At 38.5% G+C, this 19,771-nt stretch overlaps 1 protein-coding gene across 1 annotated transcript; it reads right to left on the minus strand.

Moving 5' to 3' along the window:
- Positions 1–12,871: 12,871 nt before the first annotated feature.
- On the minus strand, positions 12,872–18,658 carry LOC140988285 (polyprotein of EF-Ts, chloroplastic). Its single transcript, XM_073457314.1, has 5 exons — positions 18,523–18,658; positions 16,230–18,174; positions 15,696–15,875; positions 14,453–15,158; positions 12,872–13,776 (listed from the first exon to the last, which is right to left on the minus strand). The coding sequence occupies exons 2-5, from the start codon at positions 18,112–18,114 to the stop codon at positions 13,116–13,118; spliced, it is 3,432 nt and encodes a 1,143-aa protein (XP_073313415.1). The 5' UTR covers positions 18,115–18,174; positions 18,523–18,658; the 3' UTR covers positions 12,872–13,115.
- Positions 18,659–19,771: the final 1,113 nt, after the last annotated feature.

The following is a 19,771-nucleotide window of genomic DNA, read 5'->3' on the forward strand; positions in this document are numbered from 1 at the left end:
TGCCGCAATATTATTGAATAATGTCCATACAATAGCAATAGATAAAATATCATATGAGATATGGATGAGAGGACCTCCCAAATATTATTTCCTAAGAATATGAGGATGTTCTTCTTATGTGAAGCAACCATTGGGAGAAAAATTAGATAGTAGAGCTAATTTTTGATACTTTTTTAGATACCCAAAGAATTCCGTTGGATATTATTTCTATGATCCCAAAGAAACAAAATTATTTGGTTCACGGAATGTCATTTTCTTGGACAAGGGGTTTCTATTGGATATAAAAATGGGGATAATAGAATTCGATGAGATTCGAGAAACACCCACCCTTGAAATAATAGAACTCACACCTCCAATCAAAGAGATACAAGATCCCAAGAGTTTTGAAAGGGTCTCAAGGCCACCTAATAGATGAGCTGCTTCTTGAAGAGGGCCAAGATGAGCTTATTAATGAATGTGTTCCAAGAAACTTCAAAGAAGCTTTATCAGAAGATGATTATCCAAAAGGCTTGAAGCCATGCAGTCCAATATGAACTCCATGTTTTCAAACTAAGTACAATCTTTAGTAAATACACCTGAGGGAATTGTAATTATATGAAGCAAATGGATTTACAAAAAAAATCTTGGGGCGGATTGGAAGGTAATGACCTTCAAGGCTAGATTGGTAGCAAAAACATATATTCAAATATATGAATTGACTATGAGAAAACTTTTTCTCTAGTAACAATGTTCAAGTCCATTAGGATATTGCTTTTTTATAACAGCATGGTATGACTATGAAATATGACAAATAGATATGAATACATTGTTCCTTAATGATGACATTAAGGAAGGAAACTTGTATGTACAAGAAGGTTAGTGGGAGTACGGTGAAGTTCCTAGTACTTTATGTTGATGACATAGTACTCATAAGGAATGATATATGAATGTTGGCTATAGGGCAAGTGATAGATGATCGAGCAAAACTTGTACTGTGGAATCCTTACTAAAAATATGGTTTTGTATGCTCAAAATTAATCGCAAGTGCACGATGTCAAGTAATAGTATAATGTACGTGAGTACGAGTATCGTTCCACTGAAAACTGTATTTGACAATTATTATTTTCAGTTATTAAATCTTTAGTAACGAAATTTGGATGATTGTTTTAATACTACTATGCTCAAATAAATATGCAAATAAAAAGATTCAAGAATTGAATAATGAAATATAATATCTAAAATGGTTGATTAAAATTCAATGAGAAATGAATTTGTTGGGAATATCGGTTCACCTACCCTTCGTTAATTAATTAATTCATTCGATAGTGATTGTATGCTTCCGACAGTATTTCCTATTCAATTGAACACACTCTCTCGAGCTATGCCAAACTAATTCTACTCAGTGAAGTAATTAAATATCTTTAATTATTTATCAAGAGCGAATCGCATGTCGATCTATGAAATCCCCTAATTTTCGCCCTACCGGACTATGATTATCGGCGCGTATCCAATTTCATATGTCTATGTAAATTGTAGATCCACGGACTATGCTACCCGTTCCTATCACAAGCTATTCTCTCGAACTCACTCGCAATATAAAAACATTGTTAAAGTTAGCTACGCTCTAACAACACAATGAAAAACAGTAGCACATTCAAGAACAAAGCAGCAATTGAAATATAAGTTAATTAAATCAAAGTTTGGGGTAGGATCCCCTTAAATCCCAACAAATATTTTAGTTTAGCTACGAGAATTCATAGTAGAGATAAACACGACAATGTTTAAAGGATAAAAACTAAATTAGAAATACTAGATTTGACGAAAAACACGAAGAACGGTGCCCGTAAATCTTCGAATCTTCAATCCAAGCGCAAAATCCTCAACAAAGCTTGTGGCCGCTCTCAATTATGTCTGAATGCCCCCTAAAAATCGTCCCCTCAACCTCTTCATATCCTCCATATCCCCAAAATAAGGTAAGGAATCGGACAAGAAATATTCCCAAAAATAGGTGGCGCTCGGGCGGTGAAATTTTACCGCTCGAGCGCCACACCTCCTGTAAATTAGCTGGGGAAATGCGGCAGTCGTGCTCGGATGGTAGAATATTACCGCCCAAGCGCCAAGTCTTCTGTATATTTTCATTTCGAAGGACACATCTCGTGCCCGAGCGGTGAAATTCTACAGCCCGAGCGCCACACCTTCTGTAAAATAGGTGCTCGAGTCACTTCTCGCCGAGCGGTAAATTTCTCCTGCTCGGGCGCCAGTCTTTCTGCCCATTTTTGCACATTTTGCTTTGATTTCAGTTTTCCGGTCACTTTTCCTACAAATTCACCACGCCCAAGTGAGACATGATAACATGCATATGCTTACTCTAAAACAAACAAACTGTAAATGAAATGTACGCATGCACAATGCAAACACACACAAAAGTAATGCAGTAAAACACGTAAAAACCATACCTATCAATAGATTATTAAATATGAAGCCAACTTGTGGCTTGAGCTTTATTGACTCTTATGTAAAAAAGATATTTATTTTAATAATATTTTAAGGTTTTATCCAACTATGATATTTACTTTATCTTTATATTCATGCAAATTGCATAGATAACGTTTTTGAATATACAACAAGTACCATGAGGTCTGCCTCTCAAGGTAGATCATGAAATTTATTAGGAAGTGTACTATATATTCTAAAGTAGTTCCTAGTCGATTCAGTCACCTAAAATAAAGATTAAGGTTGCTCGAGTTTTAGACTAGTATATGTGATATAAACGCCAAGGTTCATTGATAAGGGCATGCAGATGTATATTATATAGATGAATGCTCATTTGATGAGGCAATGAACAACCATCCCTCAAACTTTTCAAGTGGTTATCACTTATTGAGTGGATATATCTGCGGGTACGATTGTACATCATTAGTCATTTGACATGTAACAACATTGAGGCTCTACGTACTAGCACTGAAGTGTGATTTATTTACCGACTTCTTTGAAGGTCATCAACTAGCGAGATTGGGTGTAGTCCCGAAATATGTAGGAGCCAATGTATTGTAGTCTAGGATTCACCGCTCACTTATGGGTGAAGATGTCCTACGTGATCTAATGAGTTAATAGTGTAAGGAGTCTCTAACTAGAGCAAGATACTCACTTTAGGAAAAAGTGTTTTCCTAGTTGTACATACAATGTCACTATGATTACTCAAAGATACATCACATCATTATTGAATTCATATGCAACCCTTTATATACTATGATCCAAAGGGTGCAATTACACTTGACTTCTGACGTTCTTGATCAAGAGATTGATGCAATGAATGAGGCTAATTAAGGTAAGCCAGAACAAGGAAAAATATTGTTCAGAATCACATGAAATTATGAACCCATGGCTAGATGTATCCCTAAACTATTAAATTATGTTTCACCGTAATAACGAGATTTGTACCCTCGTCATATCAGCGATGGCCGATCGTTGGTCAAGATTATGATGAAGTCACAATTAATTAATTATTGAATTTAGATTTACTAATTAAATTAATAATTATTAAATTTGACTGCTAAGTCAAAATTGTCGATGAATAAATTCTAGATGGTCTGGATACTTTAATTGATAAATAATTAATTATTATATCGTTTAGTGTTGGAATTTATAAGTTTCAAAGTTTGACAAACCGATCAGCAATCGAACAGAAGACCTGAACTGAACTGAAAGAACGTAACTGATCTCAGAACTGAAGGAAAATTATCGGACTGAAATAGACTAAGAACTGAAGTAAATAAACTAGTTTTCATAAGTATTAATAAGTCTCAAACTGATGAATCGAAAATTGGCAAACAGATCGGATATCAGAACTGATAGAGCTAAATTGAAATGATCAAACTGAACTGATAGCAGAACGTTCAAACTAAAATAACATCAGTTATAACTGATATAGACCAGCTGAACTGATCAACCGACCAGTTTGACTCTTGATCGGCTAGTCACGTCATCAGTTACAATTTGAATCTCAGCAGACCAACTGACACTCCGTACCAAAGTAGAACAGACAAAGCATAACAGTTTGATACATCGTATCTTTTTCAGAAAAAGGATGTCTACATAAACTAAAAAACGACTCGACGGATATCATTAATTAATGCATTCAATGAGACCGTTGGAATCGAAGACTACATATAGGTGAGGAGTTCAGTTGCGAAGAGGTTGACGATCAAGTTAGTGAAAAACAACAGTCAGTAACGAAAACAAACAACAATAAGTTTTTCAGTCGGTTGCGATTTATTTTCAAGTTTCTATTCAGTTTGCAAATCACAATCTCCAGCTCATAACTCGTTGATATATTTATAGCATTCAGGCTATTCATTTGCGCTATTCAGTTATCAACTTAGTAATTAATCAAAGTCTTTTAATGAATACATATCCTTGATATAGAAGGAGTGACGTAAGAGCATTTGAAATATCTGACTATTCATAAAATCCTCGTGTGTATTAATTTGTTCATTCATTTTTCACAGTACCCTAGCCAAAATATTCAATCTATCCTTTAGTTTAATTGCGTACTTTTATTAGTTAACTGATCGATATAGACATACAAGATTTTAGGATCAGTTCCTCAAATAACTGATTAATATTCGAAAAAGAGTTCAAAAAGCCTAAGTGTTTATTCAACCTCCTTTTAAACACTTCATCCATATTAACCGATCCCAACATCTAGTATTTTATTCAAAATTTGAAAAGATATACATAGAGATTTTGACAAGAGATAAAACACTAAATTTTATAGAATCCTAATGAAACTATGATTCAAGACTAGAGATATTATATATATTATTTATCGTGAGTATAAAAATACCCAACACAAGAAAAAAAGGTAGATTTCTTGAGATTCTCTCTCACACCTTTGAAAACTCGGCCATATTGATTGGAGAAACACATACAATTCTCGACCACCTTGAAGATTAAAAAAAAAATTACAATTTGATACCCTATGGATGGGCCCACTTGGGTTAGGCCCAAATCAGATTTGGAAGCCCATCACGGACCCAAGTATTTTTCTATAAATATCAGGTTTGAGTGTCTAATTTGGAATTCAAGATATTATTTTTCAGCAGCACCCTTAGCTACTCCCTTTTATATCCTCAGTCTCTGACTTGAGCGTCGGAGGGGCTACGTCGAGACACCTTCCCGGCCCCTTTCTAACGATCTTCTTCGTGATTTCAGGCTCAGGTCAAATTCAAAACCTGGGTCTGGACTAGTGTCATTTGCTAGAATCGGATCCTTAATTTTCAGTGAGTATCTGATTCCAGCAAATGACATTACTCCAGACGCAGGCTTTGAATTTGCCTTGAGCCTGAAATCACGAAGAAGACTCTTAGAAGAGGGCCGGGAAGGTGTCTCGGTGTAGCCCCTCCGATGCTAAAGTCAGAAACTGAGAATATAATGGGGAGAAGCTAAGGGTGCTACTGAAAAATAATATCTTGAATTCCAAATTAGACACTCAAATCTGGTTTTTATAGGAGAATACTTGGGCGCATGATGGGCCCTCCAAATCTGGTTTGGGCCTAAACCTAGTGGGCCCATCCAAATGGTATTACCAGTCTCCCTCTCCCGAGTCGAACTGAATCGTAGGTTCAAAGTTCGATTAATTGTATTGTCCTCGGTTTACAACATGTGAGTTGTGTGTTTTCTCCCTGCTTCATTCATCAGCTCTCCCTAGCCTAGCCGCTGCACGCCCTCGCTCACCCCATGTGCTCATCTCCTCACCCTCGACCATTCACACGCAAGCCCTCGCCTAGCCGCCTTCCTTTCTGCGTGCCTTGCCTCACCCCAGCACGCCCTCTCCACGCCCTGAACACCCTCGCCCATGCTGGCCTCACGCTAGCCACCTCAGTGCCCTGCGCTCTCGTCCCTACGCCCACAGCAGTCGCACGCCCTCGCCCAGTCGCCTTTCTCTCCGCGCGCCTCGCCTATTACCTCCTCGCGCAGCCTCTCCCAGTTCACCCCAGTCTCGCCCTCGCCCTTCTCCCTCGACTCGCCGCCCTGCCCTAGACTTGCGGCGTCCTTCACTCGCTTGCACCCCTCACCCTCACCACCAGCACTCTCGGCCTTGGAGTGCTCGCTGCGCACTCGCCCTGCCAGCCTCGCCCAGCACGCCCCATCTCCTAGCACGCTCTCGCCCCTCGCCCAAGCCATTACCCTCGCCTCGCCTTACTTCAGCGCGCTCTCCCCACGCCCAGCACGCCCAGCAAGCCCTCGCCCTCACCGTGTGCTCGCCCAAGCCATCACCCTCGCCCAGCACGCCCTCTCCCTTGCCCTGCACAGCCTCGTCCTCTGCCCCTTGCGAATGAATTAAGATTTACATACTTGGGCTCTGCCCCAGGTCGATCTCCGTAATTTACGCAGCGGCAAACATCGTTCGTTATCGACAAACCAAATAAATTTTTCTAACACGATATGCCCTCGTCGCCCCCATCTTCAAGGTCCTCTACTAAGTTTTTGAAGGAAAATAATTTCCACTTCACCGCGCCCTTGACTCCTCTGCTAAAATAGTCCTTAGCAAGAAAAATAAAACTTCAACCTTCTCACCCTCTTACTCCATTGATAGGCGATGCCTTAGCAGGAAAATAAAACTCTCACCTCATCATCTCGTAACTCCTCTGCTAATCAGGAGATTAGTAGGAAAAATCATCTCGTAACTCCTCTGCTAAGCCGGGCCTTAGCAGGAAAAATCAAAATTCGACCTACTCACTCTCTGACTTCTCTGATAGGCGATGCCTTACTAGGAAAATAAAACTTTCACCTCATATTCTCGTAACACTTCTGCTAAGCTGGACCTTAGCAGGAAAAATCAAACTTCAACTTCCTCACCCTCTGACTCCTCCGCTAGGCGATGCCTGAGAAGGAAAAGAAAACTTTCACCTCCTCACCCTCTGACTCCTCTGCTAAGCGATGGCTCAGTAGGAAAATAAAAGTTTCACCTCCTCACCCCTTACTCCTCTACAAGGCTCAGCTTAAGTAGGTAAAATTCAATTTCTCCTCATCAACTCTTCTCCTCTACTAAGCACAGCCCAAGTAGGTAAATTTAATTTCTCCTCTTCAACTCTTCTTCTCTACTAGGCATATCTCAAGTAGGTAAAATTTAATTTTTCTCCTCTCCACTCTGCTCCTCTACTAGGCGATGCCTTAGTAGAAAAATTTAAAGATGTCTCTACTCTACACTACTCCTCTACTAGGCGATGCCTTAGTAGGAAAATTTTAATTTTCTCCTTCCCAACTCTGCTCCTCTACTAGGCGATGCCTTAGTAGGAAAATTTTATGTTTCTCCTCCACTCTGCTCCTTTGTTAGGCGATGCCTTAGCGAGAAAATTTAATTTTTCTCCTCCCAAACTCTGCTCCTCTACCAGGCAAAGTCTGATCAGGAAAAATTTAATTTTTCTCCAACTCAACTCTTCTCTTCTGCTTGGTGATGCCTTAGCAGGAAAATTTAAGTTTCACCTCCTCACCCTTGACTCTCTACCAGGCTCAGCCAAAGTAGGTCAAATTTAATTTCTTCTCCACTCTGCTCCTCTACTAGGCGACGCCCCAGTAGGAAAAATTTAATTTTTCTCCTCTTCAACTATGCTCATCTGCTAGGCGATACCTTAGCAGAAAAAATTTAATTTCAATCTCTTCACCTCTGCTCCTCTACTAAGCTCAGCCTGAGTAGGTAAAATTTAATTTCAATTTCCTCACCTCTGCTCCTATACTAGGCGATGCCTTAGTAGAAAATTTTAATTTCGATCTCATCACCTACGTTCCTCTACTAGGCGATGCCTTAGTAGGAAAATTTAATTTCAATCTCCTCACCTCTGCTCCTCTACTAGACGATGCCTTAGTAGAAAAAATTTAATTTCAATCTCCTCCCCTCTGCTCCTCTACTAGGCTCAGCCTGAGTAGGTAAATAAAGTTTTCTCACGTTCATAATACAACAACAATCATAAATTGAAAAGAAGAACTTGATTTTATTAATTTTCATCCGATCACGCAGGACAAATTCAAAAACGAAATACATTGACAATAAAGTCAATAGTAATATTTTTTAAGGTGGTAAGCATTTCAGGGCCTCGTTAAAGCATTACTCTGCTAATTCTCCAACTTTTTTCTCTGCTCTTCTTTTCTCTTGTCTATGAAGCGAAGGCAATCTAGCATCACTCTCAACCCTCTACGATTTCTCCTACTTCCTTTCTGATTCCCTTATCTCCATCACCTTGTCTCGATTCCTATTAAGAGGAACATGGGATGAGAATTATCCTCTACCTCTAGCTTTATCCTCTTCTATCTCATCCACACCTCTCTTCCTACCCCCTCTCTCCGCCCCCTCAACTCTATTTCTTCTTGATCTCTGCTCCATCCTCTTGTGTCATTGGGCATCTTCTAGATTCACATACTTTTCTGCCCGAGCTAAAAGATCATAATGGCTCAATGGAGATTTCTTGACCACCGATTTGAAGAATTCGACTCCTCTCGGTCCTTGGGTAAAGACACTTATCATGATGTCAGGGGTCGCCGCTGGTATCTCCAGCGCTGCACTGTTGAAACGCTGGATATATTCTCGCAAAGTTTCCACTTCTTGTTGCTTCATCACGAACAAGCTTAAATAATTTCTTTGGTGCCTCTTGCTGCTAGCGAATCTGTGCAAGAAAGCAGCGGAAAAATCCTCGAAAGATCGTATGGAGTTGGGTTGCAAGGTGTTAAACCATTGTTGGACTGACCTCACCAACGTGCCCAGAAACACTCTACGTTTGACTCCATCTGAATACGGATGCAACAGAGCTACGTTATCAAACCTTCCCAAATGCTTTTCTGGGTCAGTACGCCCATCATACTCTTCCACGCTTGACTGTCAAAAAATTGGGGGAAGCCCTTCCTCCAAAATGACGGGGGAAAAGGGACTATCCTTCTTGGGCGCTGGAGCTTTGTCTCCTAATTGTTGCATCAACATTCTTATCTCCCTCCACAGCTCCTCCATCTCCGGATTCTCTTCACTTGGGAAGGGTCGCGTCTCTTCAACCATTCTTGGCGAGTGGCTTGTCTTTCAGCAAACATAGACTCTTGGTTCCTCTTCTTGGCTTCGTCTACTGTCCTGGTGATGAACTGACCCAATTGTTCCACAGTCAAGTTCCCCACATTCTCATTGGGGCGAGGTTGTTCGGATGTCGTCTCAAGACGGGGTTGTTCGGCTCTCATCTTAGGACGAGGTTGATCCTGTCTCGTCTCCGGACGAGATTGTTCGGGTCTCATCTGAGGACGAGACGATACAGAGTTAGTTCTTCTACTTCCTCTCCAGCCTACCATCTCTACGTCTCAGCTCAAAGGTTCCCACAGACGGCGCCAAGTGAAACTCACTGAAAATTAAGGGTCCGATTCCAGCAAATGACACTAGTCCAGAAGCAGGCTTTGAATTTAACTTGAGCCTGAAATGACGAAGAAGACCGTTAGAAGGGGCCGGGAGGGTGTCCCGACGTAGCCCCTCCGATGCTCAAGTAGAAACTGAGGATATAAGGGGGAGCAGGTAATGGTACTGTTGAAAAATAATATCTTGAATTCCAAATTAGACACTCAAACCTGATATTTATAGGAGAATACTTGGGCCCGTGATGGGCCTTCCAAATTTGGTTTGGGCCTAATCCTAGTGAGCCCATCCATGTGTATCACCATTCTTGGCCATATTGATTGGTGATCAATAATCAATTAAAAGCCAAAGTTATTTGATTGGATGATGAAAAAGAATGTTTCGGCCACCTTGGATTAGGAATCAAAAAGACTTAATCACTTTAATTGTGAATCTAGCAAGTTTAGACCGCTCACTTCCACACCACCTCTATCTGTTGCTGTCGCACTGCTTCCTTCTTCCGACGATCGATCTCATTGTAAATCTGTTCTAGTTTTCTAGTGAAAATTAAAAGAGGAGCATACGTTTCAATCGTGAACCTGGTTATAAGATCGAAGAACGACGTTACTTCCATTTGATCGTTTGTAGAGAGATACAAAAAGAGTTATATCCGCTAATCTCAAAGTAATTAGAGTTAAGCATTTTGAAAGACAAAGATAATTAAACTCTAAACATCATATTGTTGATATTTGAATTATACGTCATCTAATTAACTTATGCATAATTATTTTATTGTATTTATAGGTGCAGTTAATGAAGCAATGAGTAGAAGAGCAGTCCACAATGCAAATTTGGAATCGGTTGTACTTGTTGGAGCTAGTCTCCTTCAAGTTCCTCGCTGAGAGTCTACCCCAAAGCAAGCTTGGGAAGTCTTAAGAGTCTAATTTGCATTTAATTTGTAGTCAGTAGGCATGCTTAACGGGCCGGTTCGACCCGAAACCGACCCGGAACCGGCCCGTTAAGCCCCGAACCGGAACCGGTATGGAAGAACCGGACCCGAAACCATGTATAATCCGTTGGGTTGTGGGTTGAACCGGTTCAGCATTTTCTGATCCGGTTCAACCGGTTCTGGGTCCGGTTCCGAATCGGTTCCGGTCCGTATCCGAAACCGACCCAGAACCGGACCCGAAACCTAACCCGAAACCCATAATCCGAATTTTTAAAAAAATAAAATAAAAAATGGATGCAGCCGTTGGCCCAAAGGCTGCATTTGCAGCAGCCGTTATAAGTGCACATTTCAGTAGCCGTTCAAAAAAATAATATTTACAATTTTGGGGGCCAAATTTAGAAAAACGGCTACTGAAATGTGCAAATTTTTTTTCTAAATTTGGCCCCCAAAATTGTAAATATTATTTTTTTTAACCCTCAAAATCATCTATAAATACAAGTCATTTTTTATATTTCACATATCAATTTTCTCTCAACTTCTCCTTTCTCTACAATCAATATATTTTTTTGCTATCATTTCTCCAAATATATTCAATAATTGTGTTATAATTTTATCTATAATCCGTATTATTTTTATTGTTATTTATTTATTATTTCACAATTTACTCATATAAATATTTCGAATTTCAATTGCATCATCTTCAAACCGTCGTGGTGGTGGTGGCGAATACACTCCCGACTTTGGTGAACATTTTTGCTACATCCCCGACTTTGATGAAGTCGAACCTGGCCACGAGGATGAAGAAGCCATGGAACTCCCCAACAAAGATGTAGGGACGCCATTGTCTACTCGAGCAAGCAACACAATGTCAACGAGCACGACGACAGCTCGTGCAAAGCGAAGCAAAGTTTGGGATCACTTTGATATTGAACAACAAGGTACGAATAACTCTTTTGTCGTTTGTAAAATTTGCAAAACGAGGTATTCTTACAAAACGGGTGGTGGTTCCGGTGGTACCGGTACTTTGAAAAACCATTTAGTTAAGGTACATAAACTTGACCCTGATACGCTACAACCTTTCGGTAGGGAACTAATACGACAACAAATTAATCTTTTTAGTGGTAAAGCTTTTACAATTATAAAAGAAATTTCTTGGAAAGTCATCGTAAAGTTTGTTACCATACACATATTACTACTAGTCAGTGTAATAAATCATCCTTTGAAGACAGACTCATTCGGCATCTAAGGCTCAACTTGTCAAACAACTGAAGCATGTACCTGAATAATTTTTTCTCGTCGAATTGATTGGATGGTCATTGTTCAAAATAATATATTTATGTACAATATTATTTGTATTTCATTTTATATTATCTACACTATACGTGTAAAATTCATTCACAAGTGAAGTGCAAATAACGAAAAATAATGTAACTAACAATACTTTTATATTATAATTAGAGATAACAAAATGAACTAAGCTTGAATGATCGGCTCACTTCTTCATGTAAATTAGACGAATTGGGTTGGTAACTTCTCATCCTGAGAATGGCCACACATCTAGTGGTGGGCTACATACTGGCCCGCACCATCTTACCAAATTATATTCAAAATTTGACTAGGTTAGCCCCGTTACATAGATGGGTTGGATTGCTAATTTCTCGATACGCTAAAAAAATTGTCCAACCAGTTCCGCTAACCAAAATTTGACATATCTAATTATGTGTCTACAATATATTTTAAATATCTAAACATACACACATTATTAACAAACTAATTAAAAAAATTAAAGATTTGGCCAAAACCGTAAATTTTGTCTCTCTCACATTTTATTCCAATATATTTAAGGACAAATTTCAATTCTGGTCATTTACGTTTTATCTATTTATAATTTTAGTTATTTACATTGTAATTTTTTGCTTTTTTTGGAAAAATTTTAGTCTTTTTCCACGTTGCACCGATAACGTTGATATGAAACGATATATATAATATCATGTAAATATTTTTTTTTTGGAAGAAATTCTAAATTTTAAAAATAAAGAACTAAAATTGCAAAAAAATTGAAAAATATAAGATTAATACTCAATAAAAATGGAAATCTATTAATACTCAATTTTGGCATCATTGCTCATAGCATACCAAAATGATAAGCTAATCCAATCCTCTTTAATTATCCTAGAACTAATTTCCTCACATGGATTTAATTTGAATCAAACCAAACTTTCTCAGAGTACGAATAATCCCTTCTACCTATTTCTCCTCCGAGGAAGGGCTAAAGAGTCGACGAGTGTAGAAACTAAAACAAACTAATCAAGATTTTCTGAAGTGCTAACAAAAAAAACTTGGGATGTATTTGGAATTAAAGGGTTCAAAACATAAATTTCAAATTTATTGAGTTAATTGAGTATCAATAAATTCAACTGAACTTCAAATACATCATACAATTAAATAATATCAATAGTAATTGTACGGTTTTAAATACATCCATTTTGCAAGTCATTTAATTTCCGTTCTTAAAGTCATTTATCAGCCTCAAATTTTTTAAGACAACACAAGGGTCCATCAGAAAGACATGAATCAACTTGCAAAATTTAGCTGGAGTATATGATTAGTAAACATGTAAAACCTGATGAAAGCAAGTGTGATGGCCACAAAATCTGTTGTTAATAATCGTACAAAAGTATCCAACTCAGAGACTTCTTCTCGAACGTCATAATCTGAAGTACCTCAAAACAGACTGAATGCTTTATGCTGGAACATTCCAATATAAAATCATGTATCTCTTCATTGTAAAAATAATCTAGCCACTTAACCACGTTCTAATTTTTATGCAACTGTGTTTGCAACTGTAGCTTCAGCTTCATTTACCGACTTTGCGGCACTGACCTCACCCAGAGTGAAACGGACAAACCGCCTGACTTTAATGTTCTCCCCGAGGGCTGCAACAGTCTGCTTTACCAAGTCTTTCACAAACAAACTATCATTTTTTATGAAGGGCTGCTCTAAAAGAGCGAGCTCCCCAAGCCTTTTTAGGATTCTTCCCTCAACAATCTTCTCTCTTATGTTCTCGGGCTTAGACTGAAGATCTTCTCTTTGCATCTCCAATTGCTTCTCGTCATTAACAATGCTTTCTGGGATATCTTCAACGGATACGTACTGCACTTGTGGAGAAGCCACAACTTGCATTGCGAGATCATCAACCAGTTCTTTGAAGTTCTGACTTCTACCCACAAAGTCAGTTTCACAATTTACTTCGATTAAAACACCAATACGAGAATCATGAATATAACACCCAATTTTTCCCTCAGACGCAAGTCGGCTAGATCTTTTGTCTGCAGTTGAAAGGCCCTTCTTTCTTAGGTACTCTTGTGCCTTCTCGAGGTCTCCTCCAGTTTCCGCTAGAGCTTTCTTGCAATCCATCATTCCAGCTCCAGTTTCTTCTCGCAGTTGTTTCACAAGTGTAGCTGAAACCATGGCTTTTGGGGGACTGTACATGCAATTAGGCATATAAACCAATATACACTCTGAGAAAACATGTAATTCGACTATAAAAGGATGAAAAACCGCATCATTTTCTGAGGTACGCAAAGTAACAAATATTCATGGTTTTACCATGCGATCATAAATTAGCAGCCCGAAAATCCTTCATAGCTACACGATTTAGCACATTTGATCAAGCTAGGAAAATACAATTCAAGCAGCAAACTCTGTTTTCATCCTTTTAACCGAAAATTAATTCCTTTTACTCCTCCCATAAATTATTAACCGTCCTTGGATTCAGTATTATTAGTAAAGGAAAGAAAAAGGAGAAAGGAGACAGTTATATTACATCACATTATCAATAAGAACTGAATCTGTTTGAATTTTTTAGTTCTTGAATGTCGTTTTGATAGAAAAATAGAAATCCAAGGTAGATATAAGTCAAACTGGGTAAAGGAATGAACTTCTTGATGGTCTAATCAAGCATCTAGTCAAGGAATAAGTGGTTTAATGGTAATCAATGTGCAGATTAAGAAGCAAAGGTGCAATCACGATCGTAATTATCCTTAGCTAGCTAGTCATCATGGCCTTTATGAAGTTTCCATCTTATTTCATGCTCAATCATAACAAATAAATTGCCCGAAGAATTGCAGGAATGACATTTATTTTTCACATGTGCTTACGTTTCAGTGGTTTCAGAAACAGCAGCAGGCTCTTGTTTTATGGATGTGGTTGCAGGTTTTTCTGCAGTTTGAGCAGCAACCTCCGCAGCAAAATCTTGGCTCTTTTTTTCCAATCCTTCGCCCAGGTTGTAGCGCACAAACCTCTTCACTTGTATATTCTCTCCAATCGTTGAAACGGTTTGCTTCACCCAGTCCTTCACCGCTATCTTATCATCTTTGATAAAAGGTTGCTCCAGTAAGGCCATATCCTCCACTCTCTTCTTTATCCGCCCATCAACAATCTTGGATCTAATCTGCTCTGGCTTTGATAACAGATCTTCCCTCTGCATTTCTAATTCTCTTTCATTATCAACAATCTCTTTAGGAACATCTTCAGTGTTGAGATATTGTACTTGAGGACATGCCGCCACTTGCATTGCCAAGTCCTCAACCAATTCCTTGAAAATGTCACCTCGAGCAACAAAATCTGTCTCACAATTCACCTCTATCAGGACACCAATCCTGCTATCATGGATATATGAACCAATTCTTCCTTCCGCTGTGGCCCTACTAGATTTCTTATCTGCACTTGCTAAACCTTTCTTCCGCAAGTATTCCTGAGCTCTAACCATGTCTCCTCCAGTTTCTGACAGAGCTTTCTTACAGTCCATCATTCCAGCTCCTGTTTCCTCACGCAATTGCTTGACTTGAGCAGGAGATATAGCAGCTGGAACAAGGCATAGTTAGATCTAAGTAAGAGAGGACAAAGCACCTCGAGAGAGAAACCAAAGAAATAAGAAACTATTGAATACCGAGTACTAAATAATCATCTCCATTTTACCAAGCAACGCAATGTGACAACTAATGACAAAGCATCAGACTACAAATCTCCTCTAGTTCTACTCAGAAACTCGTGAGTTAATATAGTTGGTGTAGCTCGCACACCAGATACACATTTTCTTTTTTTTATCATCCTGCATCATGCTCAAGACCTGAAATCAATGAGTTTCTTATTCGCTGCCTTGTGTCATGATATTACAATCACATAAGACTAAAATTTTCAATTCAAAGTTGCACAGAAGACCTTTCAATATTGCCAATGCGGAATACTAGAACTTGACTATGCGTGAATGTTCACTAACTAATACGGTTTGTAGCTATAGGTCGCTTCTTCTGCGAGAGAGATCATGGTTCAAATCACATACCCACCCTAAAAAGGAATAAAAAAATGTCCTTGAGAACGAATTAAAAAGGAAGTAAAAACCTTTTGTGGTAGTTCCATTTTCAGAAGCATCTGTCGGGCCACTAGAAATTGAGACATTTCCATTTTGCTGATGGACAGCTTCCTTATCTTCCTCTTCGCCAGCAGAAATATGTGATTGCACTTCAGTCGCATTTATATCATCTCCAAGGTTTTCAGTAACTTCTGTAGTAACCTGACTTTCTGCATACAGAACATGACATTTAGAACATTTTATTAGAGAACAAAGCTTTTCCTTTTTGGTTTTGAAACTGAGAGCAACATTCTAGCTAACATGAAAATTTCAAAATGAACTTCACCAAGATAAATGAACCACATCATGCTAGTTATTCATTGAGATCATCATAAATTCCTTCATAGTCTAAGATAACATGAACCAGGTAATACTGAATATTTTTCACCAGGAAGGATTTATCTGTGTTCTCCTAGATAATACACAGCAGATAGCATAGAATACTTTTAACGAGCATACATTCAACTGAGCATTCTCCCAATACAAATCACCAGGAATTCAAACAACGTAGTTTAAATGCAAACCTATGGATGTGAAATTTCCCTCGGGGCTAGGTGCACCAGTCTTTTCTTCCTCTAGTGCAGCAAAAGGAATAGCGTGTTCAGGTTTCTCACTAGAATCTTCATTCATTGCTGTCACATAATCCGTTTTCTTCTCTGCAACTTCTCCCGTACTCTCGGACAACAAGATCTGATCGGTTATTTCACTAGATAATACTGATTCTTCTAGTGTAGCTGAAGGAACTGAAGTAACTGGATCCAAACCCATGGATGTGAAATTTCCCTCGGGGCTAGGCGCACCAGTCTTTTCTTCCTCTAGTGCAGCAAAAGGAACAGCGTGTTCAGGTTTCTCAATAGAATCTTCATTCATTGCTGTCACATAATCCGTTTTCTTCTCCGCAACTTCTCCCGTACTCTCGGACAACAAGGTCTGATCAGTTATTTCACTAGATAATACTGATTCTTCTAGTGTAGCTGAAGGAACTGAAGTAACTGGATCCTGACTTTGCCCTTTAACTTTTACAATGGCATCATCAGCTTCTTTCTCTGCAGATTCTTCAACAATCTCTGACAACAAGGTGTCATCAGAAATTTTTCCAGATGTCTGCACTTCTTCATTACTTTCTCTTGTTTCTATTGGAGTCGGTTCCTCAGTTATCCGATCTTCAGGAGGCCGGCTTCCGTCATCGCTCGGTGCTACAGAGCTAGCCTCAAGTTCTTGGAAAGTTTCGGTTTCTAGTTCGGCACTCGGAGAACTATCAGGGAATGTTGCTAGCCTCTCTTCCTTGTCCAAAGTGCCTATATGATCCTGCTTAGCACTCTCAACTGGTCCATCCTCATTTTTTCTTTCATCCAAAAAATCAGAGATGACTTTGTTACTACGGAAAGCTAACACAAAAGGGTTAGTTGCTGTATGTACTACACCACCCTTGCTGAGCTTGGTATCCAACTCCTCAGCATCTTCTTCCTTTTTCATTGTCAAAGTTACCTGCCCTCTACTGATGCGCAATACTCGAACATTAACTTCTTGACCAATTTCCAATGAAGAACCACCACCCATTAGGCTTCCAAATCCCTCATCTGGTTCCTCTAATGTAGGCAGGAATCCTTCCTCCCCATCAGGAAGAGAGATGAAAGCACCAGATCTGATTACATTTTTTACAGTCCCTTCAAGATCTTGTCCCTTCACAAACTTTGACTTTTTCTTCACATCATCTTTCCTCTCATCAGATTTTTGACCGGTCTTTCTCGTAGGTCTAGAACTATCTTTCTGTTGCTTTCCATCATCACTTTCACGCATGGACAAGGATATCCGCCCCGTCTCCATGTTTGATTCAATTAGTCTTACTGTCACCTCCTGACCAACAGCAACTACACTAGCTACATCCTTCACAAAGCTATCACTCAGATTTGAAACATGTACAAGCCCATCTGTATAAGCTCCAAAATCGACAAAAGCACCAAACGGCTGGATAGATCTAACTTTTCCAGTAAAAGTTGCTCCAGGAATAAGTTGTTCATTCTTCAGAGGAGGCATCTCACTCTTTCTAGCAGGTCTTGTACGCTTGGATTGAGCAGGAATGTCATTTGATTTGGCAGAAGATTCTTCAGTAACTTCTGCAGTATCGCTATCAGCGGTAGATAAATCTGCCGCCTCAACTGCAACATCAGTCCCAGTAGAACGTGCAATACATGTTCTAATCTTGATTGGTGATCCAAACCCAATTCGAAACTGGGGAAATAATCTCAAAGACGTCGATAACGGTAGAATGTAGTTTTGAGCAGGTAATAGTGGGCTGTTATAGTTTCTAGGGATGCTGCATCTGGGTATAAAGCTGTTCCTCTTGGTTATAAAGGTATTCCCGGTTGTAAGGGAAATATTGATCGAATTTGGGAGTACCGGAGCCATTTGACTTGAACTGGACAGGGAACCAATGACCAACTATAACTCATTCACCAACTTCATCACCTGAAAGCTTAACACAAGAGCCAGAAATTAAGCAAGGTAACTTTCAAAAATTATAATGACAAAAAAATAAGAAAGGGAAGGCCACTAATTCACATCTAAGGATGACACTACTATCTGGAATGATTAAAATCAGACTTGGACGATAAATTTATGCTGCCACTTAGTAAAATTGAGAAAGAGGCATAATTAAGTTCACTAACACAGAGAGCCCAACTACAAACATCACAGTTCAACTAAAAATGGTGGCAAGAAACTACAAAAAAATTGACCTCGATAATCGGCAGAAGTTCAATTCGTTTAACTATAAAAAATGTAAATTTGTTCGTAAGAAGAGCATGGGAGCATCACCTGAAAGGCACAAGCGGCAGAGAACAGAAGCGGAGGAGGTGCTGGAGCGGGTGGTGGTGGTCGAGAGTTTTTGAAGGGATAGGATTGAAATTTGGGAATCGATATCCAATAGAGTTATTTTCATTATCAATATTATTTATTGTTTTCCATTTTATTAAATAATACAAATTATTCATAAAACAACAACAATGATATCCCGATTATTACTTGAACTTGATTCAAACTCCATGGAGTATTTTTTAAGTTTGAGTTTGACTGGTGAAAATATCAAGTATTTACTTGACTTTTAACTCGAAAAACTCGACAGTATGTTGAGACATAAGTTTAGGGTTTAAATTTTATATTTACACAAAAAATATAATTCAATTAAAAATAATATATAGTTACTCGAGTGATTCACGAGCTACTCGAGAAGGAAAAATTAAAACTTGAACTTAACTCGAGTTAAGAGTCGAGTTACTCGACCTCGAATTAAGCTCTCTCAACTCAAAGTCGAGTCGAGTCGAGTTGAGTTTTGATCTACCCGCTCACGAGCTACTCACGAAAAACTTGACTCGTTTACATCCCTATTCTGTATATGTTTTATTCAAAGTTCATCTTTTATTGACATGTTGAGAAGGGGATAGCATGGGAGAGAAAATAGATATTGTTGGGGAAGTTATTTTATAATTGTTGCTAGTATTATATTAATCTCATTCTTTAGGTTTTATTATTAAATAAAATGGAGGGTATTTAAGTCCACTTATTAAAATTAGAGGTTTTCAAATTTTGGTTGAAACAAAGAAAACTATAGATCTAATCCGAATAAACTGAAAACCATATTAAAATCAAAGTTTATATAGTTCATNATGAAATGATCCTTAGTGAACATATCATATTGTTAATTCTAAGTTTAATGTAATTTATTTAGATTTTATATATAAATATTTTATTAAAACTTTAACTAAAATGATAATATACTATATTTAATTCTGAAAGGGTTGTTGCACATAAACTTACAGGAAATAATTGTAAACTAGTATATCAGAATTTGGTGTTGTCGACATCAGCACACAACACTGCAGCAGAAATTAATATTTAGCAAACACGTAAGCTTTAATAAATGAACACCAATTATTTAAATCATGCACAAGTACGCAAACTTGTGCGATGTCTCATGACAAGAAAATTCACTAGAAAATTATGTAAATCATTTTTAAAAAAAATAATAGTGAGAATAACAAACCTAGATTCCTTGACACTCAAGGAA

This window comes from Primulina huaijiensis, chromosome 11 (genome assembly GCF_012295235.1).
Source record: "Primulina huaijiensis isolate GDHJ02 chromosome 11, ASM1229523v2, whole genome shotgun sequence".
In the NCBI taxonomy this organism is placed as follows: Eukaryota; Viridiplantae; Streptophyta; class Magnoliopsida; order Lamiales; family Gesneriaceae; genus Primulina; species Primulina huaijiensis.